Source organism: Rhinatrema bivittatum, chromosome 3 (assembly GCF_901001135.1).
Source record: "Rhinatrema bivittatum chromosome 3, aRhiBiv1.1, whole genome shotgun sequence".
Lineage (NCBI taxonomy): Eukaryota > Metazoa > Chordata > Amphibia > Gymnophiona > Rhinatrematidae > Rhinatrema > Rhinatrema bivittatum.
In genome coordinates, this window is record NC_042617.1 from 432088254 (window position 1) to 432109828 (window position 21575).

The 21575-nt window shown below is 41.9% G+C and overlaps 1 protein-coding gene across 1 annotated transcript in view; it reads left to right on the forward strand.

The window, feature by feature from the left end:
* Nucleotides 1-21118, forward strand: part of TPO (thyroid peroxidase) — a 139424-nt gene extending 118306 nt beyond the window's left edge. Inside the window, exons 13-15 of the mRNA XM_029596874.1 lie at nt 8847-9017; nt 15083-15214; nt 21015-21118. Of these exons, the coding sequence (XP_029452734.1) occupies nt 8847-9017; nt 15083-15214; nt 21015-21118 (407 nt within the window). The remainder of the gene's footprint in view (nt 1-8846; nt 9018-15082; nt 15215-21014) is intronic.
* The last annotated feature ends 457 nt before the right edge of the window (nt 21119-21575 follow it).

The following is a 21575-nucleotide window of genomic DNA, read 5'->3' on the forward strand; positions in this document are numbered from 1 at the left end:
GGTAGTAAGTGATGGGTTTGCATTCACTCAAACCTCCGCTTCAGTGCTTTGGATCCAGATGGAGGCCATCCTTTCAGTATACCCTACCAGGGAGACAGCAGTCAAATGGCTGGATGATTTCAGAGATGGCTTTAGGATACCATACTCAGGGTCATAATCAGTGCTACACACAAATGCACATTTAGCTTCTATGCTCATATGAGACGGACAGATGGTAGAAGGCACTTTAAAATGAAGAACCAAAGGCATAGAGTGAAGGTTATTGCAGGAAGTAGAGCGTTGCATGAACACTGTAGAGCATAGTGTGAGGGGCATGGCAGCAAGGACAATGGCATCAACATCCCAAAACAACTGACAGATAACTATCGACCACTGTGTGTGGCCCTATATATGCATGTATATGGCCATGCAGAGATCTACAATATTATAACCTGCACATTTCAGGTATGCGCATATTATAAAATATACATATAATAGATCTGGTTATGTTTGAATACCTGCAATGCATAGAAAGCACACACTTTTCCTACCTATCTTACAAACATATATGCTTATATTTTACATGCAAAAAAAAAAATAGAATTTACTCAGGTAAAACCCTGATTTATACACAGAAGTAGGTATATTTTAAAACATGTACTCATAATTGAAATCACCAGTTTGCTGATACCTCCACCAGTTCACCCATTCCTTTTTCAGGTCTTCGAGACCCTCCTAGTTCTTCACCCTGAACTCCCCCCAATTCACCCAGACCTCCTATACAAACAATAGAAGACAAACAAATCTACTAGCAACCATGCTAGACAATTACCAGATGTAAAACTGTGCAAATAAGCTGCCTATTGTAATTGCATAAATCTCATAAAATAGCAACTAAAATGCGTATCTCTTGGCCCCGCTTCAGAACGCCACAGACTACCACTTTTATCTGCACAGATAAATGTGCTCAAAACCAAAAATATGCACATACTTTTGATGTTTATAAAGAATCTTGTAAGTGAGTATGAGTTACTGGCGTGCATATATGCTAATTTAATGCACATACCTCCTTTTAAAATTCACTCCTGAGTTAGGAGTATGGCAGCAAGCACAGTGGCATTGACTCCCATAGGCATGCTTACTGACTATGTTCACTAGGGATGTGAATCGTGTCCTCGATCGTCTTAACGATCGATTTCGGCTGGGAGGGGGAGGGAATCGTATTGTTGCCGTTTGGGGGGGTAAAATATCGTGAAAAATCGTGAAAAATCTAAAAATCTAAAAATCGCAAAACTGGCACATTAAAACCCCCTAAAACCCACCCCCGACCCTTTAAATTAAATCCCCCACCCTCCCGAACCCCCCCCCAAATGAGTTAAATAACCTGCGGGTCCAGCGGCGGTCCGGAACGGCAGCGGTCCGGAACGGGCTCCTGCTCCTGAATCTTGTTGTCTTCAGCCGGCGCCATTTTCCAAAATGGCGCCGAAAAATGGCGGCGGCCATAGACGAACACGATTGGACGGCAGGAGGTCCTTCCGGACCCCCGCTGGACTTTTGGCAAGTCTCGTGGGGGTCAGGAGGCCCCCCACAAGCTGGCCAAAAGTTCCTGGAGGTCCAGCGGGGGTCAGGGAGCGATTTCCCGCCGCGAATCGTTTCCGTACGGAAAATGGCGCCGGCAGGAGATCGACTGCAGGAGGTCGTTCAGCGAGGGTTCTGGCGCCTCGCTGAACGACCTCCTGCAGTCGATCTCCTGCCGGCGCCATTTTCCGTACGAAAACGATTCGCGGCGGGAAATCGCTCCCTGACCCCCGCTGGACCTCCAGGAACTTTTGGCCAGCTTGTGGGGGGCCTCCTGACCCCCACGAGACTTGCCAAAAGTCCAGCGGGGGTCCGGAAGGACCTCCTGCCGTCCAATCGTGTTTGTCTATGGCCGCCGCCATTTTTCGGCGCCATTTTGGAAAATGGCGCCGGCTGAAGACAACAAGATTCAGGAGCAGGAGCCCGTTCCGGACCGCTGCCGTTCCGGACCGCCGCTGGACCCGCAGGTTATTTAACTCATTTGGGGGGGGTTCGGGAGGGTGGGGGATTTAATTTAAAGGGTCGGGGGTGGGTTTTAGGGGGTTTTAGTGTGCCGGCTCACGATTCTAACGATTTATAACGATAAATCGTTAGAATCTCTATTGTATTGTGTTCCATAACGATTTAAGACGATATTAAAATTATCGGACGATAATTTTAATCGTCCTAAAACGATTCACATCCCTAATGTTCACTAAGAACTCAATACAAGACTCACACACAGAATTGTTAGTACAGTGTTACAGTGTCACTGCTTCTCTTTCACAGAGACAGCAAACTGATTATCTGCCAGAAGATAGAAGAAAAGGAAATGGGAAAGAGAAAATGAATGAATTGCATATTCCATAATCTATACCACAGTGAGCATATAAAGATCCACAGATCTGAGCATAAAACCCAATATAAGGTAGCCACAGGATATGAAAGGCAAAAAGCTTCTCTTTAATGCAGGATTTATTCATTACATGAAAGGTAACAGTTCTCTTTACCTTCAGTAACCTAAACATAACATAAAACATCTGGTTCTCAACAATAAGTCCAGTTTCTTCAAGCATATCAGATTCTTCAAGCATATCAGATTCAAGCATATCAGATTCCTGACCTGGACTGGACTATCAGTCCAGTCCAGGTCAGCTTATTCCACTTTATTTGTATACAGATATGCACGTTCGAACAGATACTGAGGTTCAGAATGTACAGGTTCAACGGGGTTATGGATTTTCCTCAACTGGGTTCCACAGCATGGCTTTAAGCCCTCGAGTTCCCAAGAGCAGCTTCCTGGTTCCTAACTACCCCTTTTCAATGCCAATGAATTAGGTTCCTCGAGGGCATAGTTATTGGCCCCATCAGACTCATTCCCTTCAGTACTTCAGCTTTCTCTGTCATACAGCCACCAGGTAATTCAGAGAGAAAAGTCCAGCTTCTGACCAGGTGCACCCCAGTTTGAGGCAAGCCATAGGCCCATACAAAAAGAGAAAAAAAAACAATCAAATTCACAAAAAGCAAACACTATCACTTCCATATTCCAAGTGCTGAAGGCTTATGAGATCAATTGGCTTTAGCAGGTCAAAGAAAAAATAACTCAGATAGAGCTCAATCTATTGCAATGCAAAATCATTTTTCAGCTTCTGAAAAGTTAGTGTCTCTGAAGAAAAACTCTAACTTCCGGATCAGTCCTTCCAGAGATCTGAAATCCAAGTTCTGTATTTTCAGCAATTTCTACCCTGATCTCATATGCACATCCATTGCCACTGAGGATGTTAAATGTAACTGCTTCCTGCCATCTGAAGCTCTTTGAAATTTAGGGGTGGATAATCTCAACTCCAAGCTACGAGGAGAACATTGTTGATGGTCAGGATTGGAACTGCTCTGAAATTTCTCCTCCATGTCTATAATTCAGTGGTTGGTGCCTTTATAGGAAAAAGGACATAGCAAAGTGGAATCCCTATCAATATCAGATATCTTTCTCTCAAGAGTTTCATAAGAGGGCAGAGATTTATTTTTCTGATGGGTGTGCTGAGAAAGATCAGAAAAAATATGTATCTCATGTACCTGAAAGCAAATAGTACCTTTCCCTCTCAAACTTTTCATTAATGCTTATTTCAAAATAATGAAAACAAGCAATGATTGCCCTAAGATAATTATGCCTGTTCTGTGGGATTCTATAGCTTCTGTGGGCTTTCCAATTTCATATTGCCTGCACTTTCAAAGACTCAAACATTGCAAAGATATTTAATTATCCAAAACACATCTTCCATTCCCTCTGCTGGTTCTGATATGCCCAAACTTTTAATACTGTAGCATCACTCTCTGATTTCTAAGTCATCCTGCTTGTTTTCAGTTTCCTTAGATACAGCTTCAATGCATATCAAGGTAAATTTTTAAATCGGAGTGTGAGCGTCCATGTGCACGTGGTTCCCGGCTCATGCACATGGACGCTCAGATTTTATAACATGCGCGCATTGACTCGCACATGTAAGGGGGGTAAATTTTCTAAGAAGTACACAGCGATGAGATAAGGCCTTTACAGAGTTCCCTCCCAGTCCACGTCAATAAAGGAACAGACTCAGAAGGAACTTGCTAAACCTCCTAGCTAACCTGCCTCCCTTTTCCCCTATCCACCCCGACCCCTAAAACCCTATCTAACTTTGGGTTTTTTGGTTGTAATACCTACCTGCTCTCCGGAGCAGTAGTAGGTTGCTGTTGGCACACACTTCAGCAGGACAATGCCTAATGGTGCTGTCTCCGCCCACCCCTGCCCCACCCAAACCCCGCCCCTAGCCTGCCCCTTTTTAATCAAGCCAGTCTTCGGCGCATACCAGGAGATATGCACATGGCCGTGGGCTTTGAAAATGCGTGCAGCACGCCCGCAGCCCGGCTGCGTCCATATCTCCTGGTTTTAATGCGCGCTGGCCTTTTAAAATTAGGCCATTAACTTTCATTTGAAGAAGGCCACAAACCCAATTTATTCACCAATGTTTATTTAATTTTGGGTTAGCCATCCTTCCAGTGTGTTAAGCTTATATTTAAACTCGCTTACTACTTTAGATAGATCTCTTCATATTATGTTAATCTTGTTGAACTAGCACAGCCAGGTCTGACTTGGTTTCCAATAAGCCACCTCCTTGATTTCCATTCCCAGTAGTGCTACGCTCAGTGTTTTCAGCCAGCTTGAATTTTCCTACAGTCTCTCTACATGGCTCTACTGAATTTAGCAAGGACAGAAAAGAAGATTCAGATAAATGTATTGATACAACAATTTTACATGTTTTGCCAGAGTAATGAAAATAAAAGGGTAGTGTAACCCCTAATTCAAAAAGGAGAGAATGGAATAACTCTGCCAAGGTGAGGGAAAAATCTCTCTTGGGTCATGGGGCTTGGGGCCAGCAAATCTACAGGGCCAAACTGGGCCAAGGACACACTTTTTACAGAGTGCTCCAAACAAAAAGACAGCTATTCCAAAATTTCATCAATCAGGGAAAAGAAAAACAGTAGAGGAGGAGAAACATTAAAAAAAAAAAAACCCTCTGATATTTGCTTCAGTAATTCTATAGAAATCACTCTCTCCTTAACAATCCCTTCTTCAGCCTATACCCAGGCCTTCTTACTGTCCATACACTGATTTAGTTTTGGCAGTCCTAATCAGCTCAAGGAAGGAACCCTTCTTTTCTTCAGATAGGAAATCTAAATCCATGCAAGTTCCTGCTAGGCACAGTTTGCTTCCTGGTCCTGCAAGTTCCCACCACAGCTGAAATGCTCTTTGTCGTTCACTCTTCAAAACACCAAGGCACAGATCTTTTACCTCAGGCTTCCTGAGACACTGAAAGAGTATCTCTGCCTGACTCCTGCAACTCCCCCCTGGAACCCCTTCTCTCAATGGGACTCTGGAGAAGCCCCAGCCCAGCCCATGCCCATAGGGGGCTGTATCAGTCTGTCAAAGAGTTGTTTATAACACCCTCTGATCAAAAGATGACCTTCGATTCACTGGAACCTTCCCAACTCACATTAACACAACCCTTGTAGGATTTCTTTTAGAAGGAAACCACCACCTCCATACAGCACACCCTCTAAAAAGTAAACCCCGCACACTCTCTGTGGCACGGAGGTGCCACAGTAGAAAAAGAAGGAAAAAAATCAACAAAAAGGTAGTTTGCTTCTTTTTTTTTTTTTTTTTTTCAGAATTGAAAATCTTCTTGGTAATTTAAGCTTCTCTTGCTGTCTGCAAACCTTCAGGGCCCAGAAAAACTTTTTAGCACATAGCTTCCCTCTGAAAGGTGTGCCATGTACTCAAGGTATGAGTATTCCATATAATCTCTCTCCTAAAACATTTTGTATGTCTCCTTTTTTGCAGTTCCTCCTGAGGCTTCAGCGCTAAATGAACATGCTTGGATAAAAGAACTTTTATCCCTCTGTCATATGTTTCTTCATACTCTGTACTGACGATAAAAATACACATCATGCTTTTTTTTTTTTTTTGAGCAATTATCTCTATTCTCATCAGCAAACAGCTAAGTGTTGTACCTCAGGCCTCAGATACTACAAAGTTAACCCCCTCCCCCCCCCCCCTCTTCAATAGTGGAGGAAAGTATTTACTTCACACTTACTGTAAGTATCAACCTCCATGCAATCCTGTTTTTATCCTTAGCAAACCTGAAACACACAGCAGGAGCAAACTTTAAAATTCATAGCCCAGTTGAGCATTACACATTCACTGCAGGGTTCCTGAGGATTTCTCCATCCTCAATAGCTAATTAAACAGCATGTTTGTTCTGCCACCTAACTTTTCTTTGTTTGCATTACACTGTGTCTCCTCTTTCCATTCTCCTCAACTCTCATTATGGAAGATCTCTTGACACTCTGACTGCTGCAGCTTCCACAGCTCTTTGTGCTTCCCCTGCAAGCTCCAGCCAACAGAACTACCTCAATGGCACTGTCACAGCAGCTCATCTAGGGCCTGCCATATCCCATCCATACAGCAGCCTGCCTCGCTCCTCATTGCACATCATGTACTCAATTTTCTGCCCTTCCAGTTCAGCTCAAAGAGTATCTTTTCTTACTCAGCTGGATCGGCTGAGTGTTTACAGAGCTGATCATAGTATTTAGATTCCCCTTTGAAACTCTTCAACTTTAAATCTTTTCTTGGGACAAGGGGGAAGAGAGAAAAGAGATTGAGTGGCCATCTTTGTTGAGGTCTGCTAGCACCTTTATTTATTTATTTTATTTTATTTATTGTATTTATATTCCACATATGCAAACATATATATGCTAAGGGGATTCCATATAAAATGCATGCAATAAAAACAACAACAAAAAGAACGACACACTAGAACATTCTATAAGCACAAACACTCTACCCCAATTAAAATATACAGTAAGTCAGCTTGGGGTGGTGCCACGCACATCAGCATTTGAGGGCCCTGCAGCAATTTAATTTGTCCTAGGACTCACACCCTCTTAAGATCAGCCCTGGCCTCATCAATCCCAGAACCCTCCCATATGAGACCTTGTTTACGCTAGACACCACCTTGCTCAATTCCCCCTTAGGGTATTGTGAGGTCTGGTTCACACCAATCCATCCCCAGTAGCAAATCACCTGAACTGGATAGTATACGTCCCAGAATACTGAAAGATCTGAAAAATGACATTGCAGGCCTTTTATTGGTAATCTGTAATCCATCATTAAAATCAGCGAATAGCCAATGTAACTCCAGTTTTTTTTTAAAGAATTCCAGAGGTGATCCAGGAAATTACAGAACTGTAAGCTTGATGTCAGTACCAGGAAAAATGATCAAAACTATTATAAAGAACAAAATTGCTGAACATATAGATAGTCATAATTTAACAGGACAAGACTGACATCAGTTTAGCCAATAGAACTCTTGCCTCACTAATCTGCTACATTTTTTTTGAATGTGTGAATAAACAGGTGAGCCAGTTGATATAGTGTATCTGGACGTCCAGAAAGCATTTGACAACGTCCCTCACGAGAGACACTTGAATAAATTAAAAAATAATGGGACAGGAGGCAATGTTCTATGTGGATTGAGAACTGGTTAAAAGATAGAAAACAGAGAGTGGGGCTAAATGGTCTATTTTCTCAATGAAGAAAGGTGACTAGCGGAGTGCCCATATGGATCTCTACTGGGACCGCTGCTGTTTAATATATTTATAAATGACCTAGAGATGGAAACAACAAGTGAACTCATCAAATTTGCTGATGATACAAAATTATTCAAACTTGTTAAATCACCGGAGGACTATGGAAAATTGCAAGAGGACCTTGCAAGACTGAGAAACTGGGCATCCAAATAGCAGATGCATTTAATGTGGAAAAATGCAAACTGGTGCACATAGGGAAGAGAACACAAGTTATAGCTATACGATGTAAGGTTCCACATTGGCATTTACCAACCAGGAAAAAGATCTAGGCGTCATCAACAATAATATGTTGAAATCCTTTCCCAGTGTGTGGTGGTGGCCAAGAAAGCACATGGAATGCTGGAAATTATTAGGAAAGGAATGGAGAATAAATCGGAGAATATCATAATGCCTCTATATCTCTCCATGGTTTGACTGCACCTTGAATTCTGTGTGCAGTTCTGGTCACCACATCTCAAAAAACATAAAACTGAATTAGAAAAGGTACAGAGTAGGGCAGCCAAAATGATAAAGGGGATGGAACAATGTATCTATGAGGAAAGGCTAAAAAGTTAGGGCTCTTTATCTTGGAGAAGAGACAACTGAGGGGGGAGATGATAGAGGTCTATAAAATAATGAGTGGACTGAAACGGATAAATGCGAATCAGTTGTTTATGCTTTAAAATAGTACAAAAATTAAGGGATATGCAATGATGTTATTAGGTGATACATTTAAAACAAATAAGAGAACATATTTTTTACTCAATGCACAATTAAATTCTGGAATTCGTTGCTGGAGGATCTGGTTAAACCTGTTAGTGTAGCTGGGTTTAAAAAAAAGTTTTGACAAGTTCCTGGAAGAGAAATCCATAAACCATTATTAAGATGGACTTGGGGAAATCCACTTCTTGTCCCTGGGATAAGCAGCATGGAATCTATGGAATTTAGGAATCCAGCCAGGTACTTGTGACCTGGATTGGCCACTGTTGGAAACAGGGTAGTGGGCTTGATGGATCTTTAGTCTGACCTAGAATGGCAAAACTTATGTTCTTATAAGAACCAGATAATTTTTGAAAGGCTTTTAGATATCATAGGCAAAAATCATTAACTTAAAACTTGTGAATTTGCATATTTTGACTCTTTTTTTCTAGCTGGGGATTGTGAATTTCCAAAGAAGATGGACAATGGTGATTTTATGCTTTGCTCAGAAGCTGAAAAAACTACAGCAATTTTTTCATGTCATCGTGGTTATGAATTAAAAGGACAGGAACAATTAACGTGTTCAGATAGGAAATGGAATTCTGAACCACCAGTATGTGAAGGTAAACAAAATATCCATATATATTGAGCTATAAACCAGACTTTAGTCATTCAAATTCTATTCTGTACAAAGTCTATATACTGTAAATGTACTGGGCAAGGGTAAGATTGCCTATTTTAAAAATGTTGCATTTAATAAAAGAGTGATCCAATTAACTCATTCAGTTTTATTATTTTAGTTCAAAATCAAATTAAATAAAAATACTGATTAAGAAAATATCAGGCCATAGATATTTAACACTTTCCAAAATCTTACTTTTTTTTATTTAGGGATCTTCAGTCTGCTGGATCTAATGAGTCTGGGCATATGAAAGACACAATAGGGCAGATTGTGAAATGTACGCCCGATTTTATAACATGTGCGCGCAGCCGCACACATCTTAAAAAATCAGGGGTCAGCGCACGCAAGGGGGTGCACACTAGTGCACCTTGCGCACGCCGAGCCCTTGGGGAGACCAGCTGGCTTTCCCCGTTCCCCATTCCCCTCCCCCACATTCCCCTCCCTTCCCCTACCTGTCCCGCCCCCAACCCGAAACCCCCCATACCTTTATCTTACAAGTTACACCTGTCAGAGGCAGTCGGCCAGTGCGCGATCCCCCGACCCAGCGGCCTTGCAGAGGCCTCTGGCCATGCCCCCGCCCTGCCCCCAGACCACCCATTTTTTCAAGCCCCGGGACTTACACGCGTCCCGGGGCTTTACGCGCGCCGCCGGGCCTTTTGAAAATAGGCCTGGCACGCATAGGGCTTTTAAAATCTGCCCCAATGTATTTAGACTCTAGGGAAGGAATAATTACCATATCTGGCAATATTCAAGGGCACGTACCAATTTCCAAACATCAATGAATTTTCACTCTCAGAAAGATGTTTACACTCAGGCCTTCAAATTATTCATGTATGATTATACTGAAGATATAGAGGAAAAAGGAGAAAACGGGTTAAAAAGTCCGAGGCTGATATTAAATACATTTATCCAGATAATCTTTTGAGTTATCTGAATATATAACTACTTTTGAATATCCCTGGTACTTGTCTGGATAAATTTAAGTCAGTTAAGTCTAGCCGAATACGTATGGGGTATTTCGGAGGCTGAATCAGGTAAGACAAAAAAATTATCCATCTAACTCTGATATTTGAAGTTAGCCAAATAATCTATTTGACTATCTCTAGATGTTGGCAAGAACAGGGTAACTATGCCTTTAACTTACCATATTCAAAGGATATAACTGGTTCAGTACCAATGCATGGGGAAAAAAAGAAACAAAGGCAGTGTTGTAGGCCTTTCGGCCTGATCCCCCTTCCCGCTCCAGTTAAGTACACAACTCCATGATAGTTGAGCTTCTCTTCCACCCAATGACCCCAAATAAATGTTTTTAAGATATCGGGCCTATAGCCCCAGAAACCTCCTTCCCCTTCCCCTCAGAATTGCTGAATAATCATATATTTCTGCTGTGAAACCTACCCTCCTATGGCCTCCTCCATCACCCCAGTCAACATATTCTGCACCCTCTCACCTCGCTTGAAAACCTCCCATTAGTCCAACTGGACCCATGAGCTGGGAAGAAGCATCCAGCTCCATTTGCATCCAGCAATTCTTTAACAGCTACGCCAATCAAGTAAGCTACCAGCATTGCTGTTGACGTATTGCTTCAACATCCGCATTGGTAGCTCATGTGGCCGGCATGGTTGTCAAAGCACCATTGGATGCATTAGGAGCTGGGCACTTTATCCTGTCTCCAGTTACATGTATGGGGGGTCCGAGTAAGGTGGGAAGGTACATGGTGTTTTGACAAGGTGAGGGGACCAGCAGAAGTGGGGAGGGTGGATTTCTCAGCAGAAATGTGTGGCTTTTCAGTGATTCTGGGGGGAGGAAGGTGAGCAGAGGGGGGTTCCGGCTTATAAGCTTAATATCTTTAAACTTCATTTTATGGGTCTTGGCTGGGGGCACTCGACCACTAGGGAATTATGCATTTTACTGGGGAGGAGAGATCGAACTTGGAGTACAGCATTGTGTCTTTTTCCCCCCTTATATCAACACTCATCTGGCTATATTCTTTGAATATAACCAGTTAAAGGCATAGTTATCAGGGTATACATATCCAGATAACTTTGAAACCTAACCAGTGATATTTAAAGATAGCTGGTTAGGTTACTTATAGCTGGATAAATTTATTTGGGGATATTCAGCGGGATGTTTATCCCATTGACTAACCCAGATAACTTATTCAGTTAACTTTATCTGTATTATTTATCCATTTTAGGACTTTTTGAATATTGGCCTCATTGTTTTTAATTTTCATCGTTGACCACAGTATGATTACTGCTGCTTCTGCTGCTTTTCTGGAATAAAAATAGCACTTGAACCTGTGATAAAGAAAATCTGTTTGAAAAAGATGACGGCAACCTCCATAGTCTCAAGAATGAATGTATGCTTCCTTTCAAATTTAGCAAATTTCTTAACTATATGAGAACAACAGTATCTTAGCTACAATAATTCATCTGGTATCTCCAAGATAATCACATTGTCTTATTTGAAATTCTCACAGTATCAAACAAGCAATTTGGACAATTGTAATGCAAACGTGCAGCATTGTTTGTATATCTACATCAAATAGACTTGCTGGGTTTAAATTTCAGCTGCAAGTAAGACTGACTTTTTCAACCATACTTCCCAAATGTATCATTTTTTTATGCAATATTTATGATTTGTCTAAAAAAATACTCGCTGCCAAGAACTGAACCAAATATAACTAAATCCTCCAAACTACTACAGTATCATCAGTGCACAAAGTTCTTACATATCTATGAAATAGCCAAGAACAAAGGTCTTACAGGCATCTTAACAAAGAAATCTCTCAAGCAATATACTTGTTGCGAGTGCAGCCTTCAGGGGCAGATGGAGCAGGCTCGGCGCACGTCACTTAGCTCATAGGAGAGCGGAGCCCTTGGGCCATAGGATGACTCAGGTAGAGACATGAGTCGCACCCATGGTGAGGTGTGTGTGCAGGATGGGTGGCACAGGAGCAGAGCTGGACGGAGCTAGGAACCCGGGCTACAATGTAGGCCTCTGGCTAGGACTAGGAACATGGAACATTGGAGAGTTCAAGGAAAACTAGAGAACAAAGAGTCAGAGAAGAACTTGGAACTTGGGACTCTCAAAGAGGACGACGTGGAGCTTAGGACTCATGAAAAGTACGTTGTGGAGCTTGGGACTTGGTACATGGAGACGTGGAGCTGAAGACTTGGAACGTGGAGCTGAAGACTTGGAATGTGGAACTGACGATTTGGAACATGGAGACGTGGAGCTGAAGACTTGGAATGTGGACTTGGAATGTAGACTTGGAACGTAGACTTGGAAAGTAGACTTGGGTAAGGAAGGCGAGTCCTTCAGGTGCCCTACACAGCACATGGGGCTGGTCGTGGACCACCCTGAAAACTCAGATGAATAACATGGAGACATGGGGACTAGGATGTAAACTTGGTAGATGTGGACTAGGACGAGGAAGGCGAGTCCCTCAGGTGCCCCACACAGCACGTGGGGCTGGTCGCGGACCACACTGAAGACTCAGACAAAGAACAAGGACACAGGCAGGGATGAGCAAGACCCTCAGGTGCCCTACACAGCACGTGGGGCTGATCGCGGACCACGAGGAGATCAGGTCAGGCTCAGGAAGTCTTATAGCGCAGGATAGTGGAAACCCCTCAGATCCTTCAGAGTCATAACTGGGAACAGATAAAAGCTTGGAGCTAGGAAACTCAGAGTAAAAGCAGGGAATCTCCGGAGGCACGGGTCCCACCAGACCTGGAGCATTAGGACTGGGATAACATCAAGAGAGAGACAAGGGACATCACAGGACGAGTACTCACAGACCTCTTAGTACTAGGAACTTCTTGGAACTAGGAACATCTAGAACATCTTGGGACATCTTGAAGCTGATTGAGGAAACTTAGAACAGACTGCAGGACTTGGAACGTTCTGCAGGACTTGGAACATCTTGGAACAGACATCCGGATCAGGGCTTACGGATATCTGAGCTTGGAATGAACATCAGAATCAGGACTCACGGACATCTGGATTTGGAATGGACCTCTGGATCTGGTCTCACGGACATCTGGACTTGGAGCAGACCTTGGGATCTGGACTCACAGACATCTGGACTTGGAGTAGACCTCGGAAGCTGGACTTAGGAACATCCGTACTTGGAATAGACATCAGGACCCAGACTCAGGAACAGACATCAGGATCCAAACTCAGGAACAGACATCAGGTGGAGAGACGTCTTCAGGAGCATCTAAGCAAATGCGAAGACAAAGGTGGAATGAAGCAAGGCCCTCTTTTAGGGCTGAGAGGCAACTCTCTGGGAGGAGTTACTAGAAGGACCACACCTCTCTGTCCCTTTAAGAAGGAAAGAGGTCACGGGCCTGCCCCCTAGGAGGAGCAGGAACAGGAAGACCAGAACCCTGGACAGTGGCATCCCTGCGGCTGTGCAGGGAGGAGACAGAGCGGGGGAAGCTGGACCTCCGGGCAGGCCCCAATGATGTCGGTGGCGTCCTGCCGCATTGGAAAGAAGGCTGGGCCGCAGGCAGGCCTCGACAAGGGAGGCAGCCTCCAGGCAAGGCGAAGACCCGGCATGGCTCCTGCTGTGCTGGCAAGATGGCAGCCGGGCCGCGAGGGCACCCAGCATCGGCCGCCTCAGGCGAGGCCCCAGCTTCAGCTGCGGCCTCCAGGCCGCGAGAGCAGCGTAAGCGGCAGCACTGGCCGCGAAGGTAAGACCCTGTCTGCGTGACGTGCGGGCAGGGGTGCAACAATACTTAGGGATTGATTTACTAAGGCCTTTTCTCCATTATAGGACATGTATACTAACATTTTTCTCTCATTTGGATCTCATTTACTTACTAAGCCTTTTTCCCAGGGACCCAAAATGGAAAAAATATTTTTGTAAATTAGGCCCTAAGATAGAATGCACAAGTAAGCATTCTGATATTCAGACTATAAATAAAGAGAATCTAAAGCATGATATCTGTCATAGCATAATGCATAAGATTTAGGACCTGATTTACTAGGAATTTGCATTTGTTTTAAATGCACATCAAACCAAAAACATATGGCAATGTAACATAATGGCACTGGCTGGCATTGAGACTGATGCCAAAGTGATGTCACTTAGACCTGTGTTTCCCAATCCTTTCATGGAGGCACATTTAATCGGAAGGGTTTTTCGGAGAACCATAATGAATATGCATGAAAGAGATTTGCACACATTGGAGACCCAGTGTATGCACATCTATTGCATGCATATTCATTGTGGCAATCCTGAAAACCTGACTGGTTAGGTTGTGACTCTAGGAGAGGGTTGGGAAACACTGGCTTAAGCAACAGCCTCAAGGCCAGCTAGTACAATTTTTAAAGGACTTGTGTAGAGGCAGGGAGCATTACTTCTGTCCCCTTCTTCAGTATCAACCCCCATGGAAGGGATAAATAGAGGCCATGGAGGACCCCCGACCCTGGCAATTTTTCTGGTGTTTGCAGGAGGGGTAAAAGGGACCTCAGTTCAACCCCGCTGGGTAGGCCCTGGTCCCATAGCTATCTTGGGGGATAAGAGGCATGTTGGAGGGCTTCAGGGAATCCCTGTTTTACCTCTTTTTCTGTGTTGGGTTTTTATTAGTTTTCAATATTTGTTTTGGTTCAGGAAACAAATGAAACCTAAATAAATGCTAAGAGAACCAAAATCAAAGAAAAAACAAACAAAAAACACATTTCTTTGGTCTGTATATCCCTATGATGTACTAAAGGATTTCCTAGTCTCATCTCTGGGGGAAAAAAAGGCTTATTAATTCAGTCTCTTAATCTAGAAATCCATTATTGCACTTTTTCAGCAAAACGGTGCTCTGATCTCCTAAGATTTTATAAGGAATAGCATTCCAAATTATTAACTACATTTTTTTATGGCAACATATGATTTTTTGCAGTAAATGGTTCTGTGGCAAACTACAGCTAATCTGCATAACTGCCAAACACTACTGGAAGCAAGAGCTAATGGCATTGTACTTATTTACATCTTTTCTACAGACATTATTGAATGTGAAGATCCAGTGAATCCACCATGCCACATCTCTGCTGCTTGCAAAAACACCATAGGCAGCTATGAATGTTTATGTACAGATCCATATGAACTTGCTGAAGATTCAAAAACATGTATAGGTAATGGTTATTTTTGTTAATATTGGCATTTTCTGTTTTCCTATCTTCTTTATTCCTACCATTTTACTATGATCTCCAGAATCTACCAAAATACATTTTCAGTTACAGTTTACAGAATATTTTAGTATACAAATTCTGTTTTTGATTTTAGATTTAAATACTCAGCTTTTCAAATCTGAGCTCAAGGTGAGTTATAAATTCATGTACAGAATTTGATAAATTAGATAAACCTAACTGTGCACTAAACTTAGTTCTAACAGATACCAACTTAAAGTCTGTGAACATGGCCATACCTTTACTACAGTTGTGGATTTGGATATTTTCTATTATTGAAGACACATTTAGAAATCAATATTTTCTATTTTACTAAACTCTACTTTCTTTCTGGGATTGCATATGCATGAAGGAGATAAAGCTCTTTGTATGCTATGATCCTAATAGACTTGGAATAGCAGTCATGTATTTGCAATCTCAGAATGAAGATAAGTAAGATGATGTATTGATTGATGAGGAAAGCCAAGACAACTTTTGGGAGAAGCTTCGAGTCACTTTAAAGAACCACCCTATTGTGGAAGAATTGCATGTATGGTAGACGTAAACCAGGAGTTGGAGTTTGCCGACTCTTCTGGCAGATGTTACTGCTATAAGGAACACTTGGCAATTGACTTCATTAAAGATTTTTTGACCTTATAAGTGATGAAAAGGGGTTGATTTGTACAATGCAGAAAGCAGAGACTGCAGTGTTCAAATCAATTCCTATTTTAGAATTTTCATCACTTATAAGGTCAAAAATTCTTTAATGATATCAATTTTACAATGGATACCTCTGAATATGTCTGCAACACCCCCCCCCCCCCCCCAACCATGTCCCGAAAACTCACCCTGACTCAAAGTGCCCCCTTACAATGGTCTATATATAGCATATCAGACCAAGCTCTATAGAGACTCTCTCTCTCTCTCTCTCTCTCTCTCTCTCTCTCCCTCCCTCCCTCCCTCCCTCCCCAAGGAGCAGTTGCACAGCTATGTTATGTGTACCAGCCAAGGAAAATTAGAGACTTCTCATGGCTGGAACACCTATGCCCTGCCCACTTTTTCTGGGTGTATGTACACCCACCCTTCACAGCTATTCAAAATTTGAATAAATGGCCATTTTTGCACACTCAAGGTTTTTAAAATCTACTTTTTACTGAAGATATAGCAAGGCCTGATTGGGAAAGTACTTTAGCAAATACAACAAAATGTGTCCAAAGTATTTTGTTGACATCATGTGGAAAATCTTTTCTATTTAAAGCTATAGGTTTTTCTAGTTGATGACTTCCTGGCTGATATTATTATACCTTCTTTCTCTTTAGCTAGATATAGATTTGTAATTATTGTGCTTTAAACATCCAAGCCATTAGGTTGAGAGACTGAAGGTTTGGATGGGAGAGGGTGCCTTCGTCCTGAGTTAGCAAGGCACAGCCTGTGGCTAAATGGATGGGAAAACTGTAAGAGATAGCCTAACCATGTCTGTCTGGGCCATGCTGAAGCAATGAGGATCAGTCGGGCTCAATCCTGTAATATATTTTGCACTCATCTGGTGATTAACAGTATCAGCAGAAAAGCATACATGAAACCTGTATTGCAGTTGAGTAGGAAAGCATCCTGGGCTAGCCTGAGACTGCTGGGAAGAATTGAGCAAAGTTCTCTAGCTTTCTGTTCTGTTGCGATGCAAATAGTTTGACCATAAATAGACTCATAAATTCAATAGTTTATCGACTGTTGATTGATGCAGAGACCATTCATGCAGATAGAATACTCTGCTGAGACAATATTCTATGGTGTTCGAGATTCCTGGAAGATAAGTAGTTAGCAAGATCACTTTATTCCTGCTGGCCAATTATTACATCATCAGTGCTTCCTGGAAGAGAGGCCATGGCTTTGTGATTATAGAGCATGACAACTTAGCTCTTGGTTTGTTTTAGGTAGAATAATTTTCCCTCAGAAAAGATGTGTGAAAGTTGTCAGACTATAATTGATTGCTCTCAGCTCTGGAAGATTGATTTGGAAATGTCTTGGGTTTGATAAGATCCTGTGTGCATGCCCCATCCCTTCATGGAAGCATCCATTGCCGATGTCACTTGATAGGGAAGAGTGTCAAGTGGATCTACCTGCTGAAGAATGTGGGGTTTGAGCCACCAGTATAATTCCTGTTGCATTTCCTTGGACATCTGTACTGCCATCATCAAGGGCTGGATGAATTGGTCCCATTGACAGTACAAATCCCATTGTAAATGGAATATGAGGACATGGGTTAGTGGGACTACATTAATGGCTACCACCATATAATAAGTATCACTCTGGTTGTCGAGTGATATGAAGACAGCAGTTTGTGAATGAGCGATCTCATAGTGTTTGCGCATTCTGAAGATAGAAAGGCTCTCTCTTGTAACGAATCTATCCATGCTCCAAAAACCTTTTTTTGCTGAGTGGGAACTGGGAACTAAATTAAATTTCTCAAATTTTATCAGGAAACCCAACTCTTGGAGACATTGAACTGTCTTTCATAATGAGATTACCATCACTTCGTGGGAGCTGGCTGTGACTAGCCAATCGTCCAGATACACTTGGACTCCCTGACATCACAGGTGGCTGCTGCCACTATAAGGAAGCTTTTTTTGAAGACTCACAGAGCAGCTAAAAAGTATTGGTAATTGGAGGAATCTATCTGAAATCAAAAGTAGTCCCAATATGTATGGGTTTATGAGCATATGCATCCTTCAGGTCAAGAATGCACATCCAACTCCTCCTTCTGAATGTAGGAGAATATCATGCTGAGGGAATTAATTTTGAATTTCTCTCAGAGAAAATGTTTTTCAAATTCAGAATGGGTCTCAATCCTCCAATTTTTGAGGGGTGAGAAAATACTGGGAGTAGATTCCCTGTCCATGTTGAAGCACAAGGACCAGTTCTATGACTGATTGTTGAAGAAGTGAGTACACTTCTAGACTGAACTGCATTTAGTGAGATGGATCTGGATTAAGGGTTGATCGATATGGAAGGGAAGGTATCCAGGAGAAATGCAGATGTTATCCAGACTCCATGATCTTGAGGACCCAAAGGTCTTTGGTTCTCTGGTGCTTCTCCTCCATGAAGAATTGGATTTTGCTTCCCACTGGAAAAGGTGAATGTCGAGTACTCGCAGGGATCAAAAACTTGGTCCAATTTTTGTTTGGTCCTGCTGAGCCATTTTAAATTGATGACTGGAAGAAGTTGTTGCTGTTGTGCTAGAAGAGGAAAATCTGGCATCTTTGAAAAGGTCAGAAAGGGTGCCTTAGGAAATGAATGGTCTCTTGTTTGAGTAGAAGGAATATCTCAAAAAAGAAGGCGACTTGAGCCCCATCATGATTAATTGGACGACTATTTTTTGTTTTAATTTGGACTACAGCTTCTCAGATTTATTTCCCCTAATAGATTTTCTCTCAAACATGGGACATCAGCCAATTTCTCATGAACATCATCGTGAATGCTACTGGCTCTGAACCAGGCCATGCGTTGTGCCCCAATTGAGGCAGATGAGGAACAGGACATATTATCAAATGAATCATAAACGGAACAAATGAGGTGTTGTATGCATTCTTCCATGTCTAGAAGTGGCTTTAGGTAATAGTTTCTCTCTTCTGTAGGCAAAGTTTTAGTTTTTGGATGAAGTCATGCAGATATTGTACCATATAAAACTGGTATACAGAGATACAAGCAGTTAGCATTAAGCTCTGAAAGATTTTCTTCCCAAAATGATCAAGTAGTTTATGATCTTTCCCTGGAGGTGAATTTGAGTAAATCCTTGTTTTCTTTGCCTTCTGTAGGGCAGATTAAATGACAATGTATTGGTGAGGTAACTGAATCACTCCAAAGCCAGTTGATTATTGAACCCTAAATTTAAGGTCCAACTTCCTTTTTGTAGGGATGCATGACATAGAATTTTCCTAGATCCTCATTTGTAATTGATTCAGAATGTTGTGAATTGTAAGAGCTGCTTGTTCTGATGGCATCTCTAGAATTTGAGGACGACAAAAAACTTCCATTCAGGGGTCTATCCTTGTGAACATTGACACCCATCATTTTTCCCATTTTTTCAAAAATTTAGAATAGGCCAGGTCTTCCAATCAAAGAAATTAATCAGATTTGTCTAATAAGATTTACTTCTAGTAAAACCATGATGCCTCGGATCTTGCAATCCATTGGATTCCAAATATTGCACCATATTCTGTTTAGCAGTGATTCTATTAGTTTGCTCATCACAATGGTCAGATTAACTGGCCAGACTGATGTAGGCTACAATAAAATAAAGCAGCCCACATCAAGAGTCTGGTTTTCAAAAGTATTTACACACTTAAAATTAGGTTTTATATATATGAACACACTTTACTCCTATAAGTGGGCTTTTGAAAATTACAACAATAATGTCTGTGTTAAGTGCATTTAATGAAAGTATATGGTTTTTGAAAATTGCTACAATAGAACTGAATGTTACATTTACATGTATAACTCCTTTGAAAATTGACCTGTTTCTTGTAATATTCTCATAAACCCAGTTTTCAAACTTGAAGATAAAGATGTTTACTTCCATTTTAACTTCAATAGTTAGAAGTGGAAGTTATGCTTAACTCATTGGAGCTTCTCTGTATTAGGGAGTCCAAGTCAGAAGTCCCAACACCTGGGAATTAAAGCACCCTATTAATACACCTCATTAATAGCTTCTCCCACTAATGAACCCACTGAGATCTCCAACCCGCTGATGCCCTCAACACATTAACACACTCTATTGACCCCTTAATCCATGAATACACTCCACTAACCCCAACCCACTAACATACTTCATTGACCTTCTAAACCTGGTAATATCTACTACTGACCCCCAAACTCAGTAGCATCAACCACTGATCCCCTCAAAATGCAATAGCATAACATTTGGCACCCAAAAATCCATTTACATAAATTATTGATCCTTCCAAACCTAGTAATATCTATCACTTTCACCTAAATCCAGTAGCATATGTTATTGACCCCTAAACATAGTAACAAATACTCTAGACTCCTAAACCCAGCAATGTATCGCATTGACATTCTAAACCCAGCAATGTACCCCACCATGTCTCCAACCTGCCAACACACCTCACTATGGGGGTCATTTATCAAAATGCGTTAAGGGTCTATTGCATGCGAAAAGCCATGTTAATGCATGCAATAGGCCCTTACTGCATGCGATAGCCCATATCATATGGTGTGATGCAAATTTGAAAAAGAGGAGGAGTTGGGGCAGGGTTTGCCAGTCTGTGAAGTGCTATCATACAGACTTAATGCTGATTTTAACTACACTTTTTTCAGTAGTGTTAATCTGTGCAATAGCTTGCATTACAGGGTGGTAAGGTTTTATTGCATTTCACAATGTCTCCTGAAAGGCCTGTTTCAGTAGATTTGAAGCTCCTGGAGAGAGGGAGAGAGAGAGAGAGAGAGATTTGTATCCCTATGGGTGGCCCACTTAGTAACTGGAGGTGAGGTTTAGGTATTAGTGTAGGGGGTTAGGGACCACTTTGACATTCAACGTGAGACATACGAACAGTACAGTGGTCTCTTGTGAAGATTTGATAACCTACGGAATGAGGAAACTCACTCCAAAATGATATTTGTGCAAGGTGCTCTCAACCTAGCTTCATGGACACTCTACCTAGGTAACATCAAGCTAGGTGGGGAGAACATTGCCAAAATCTGCTCATACATTAGTTTTATGCTTGTTTATCAACAGCATTTTATATTTCAGACTCTGGAAGGCTTCCTAAAGGATCTTTGGCCTCAATCTTTTTGACTATTGTCTTATTTACATCCTGGGCAGTTGTAAGCTGGTTTCTGATTTGTCAGTGGTAAGTGGCACTTGCCATCTATCTTTACCATTTATACAGCAAATCAAGTATTCTGCCATAATATTATCCTAAAGTAAACATTCTTATCTGTCTTCTCTGTATAGTTACTGTGTACAATATCTTCATTTGCAATTTTTGTTCTTTTTTTTTAATTGGGTGTAAGTGAAGGAAATGAAGGAAGGGGTCTGAAGAGAGAGTGAGGGGATTAAAGGGACTGTGAATGAGGGGAACACAGGAGTGTGAAAGAAGGCAGTGTTATAAGAAAGGATGTGAGTGAATCATCCCTCCTTCTCTTGATCCTGGATCTCTTTCCTCAGTTCAGGATCCCCCTTTTTCTCCTCTCCTTTCCTTGATCTCCCTTACCTCTTCTGTATTCATTTTCTTTCCTTCTGCTCCCTGATTCCCCCAACTGTCCCTCCTTCTGTACTTCTGTCTCTCTTCATTCTTTATCCTTTTACCCC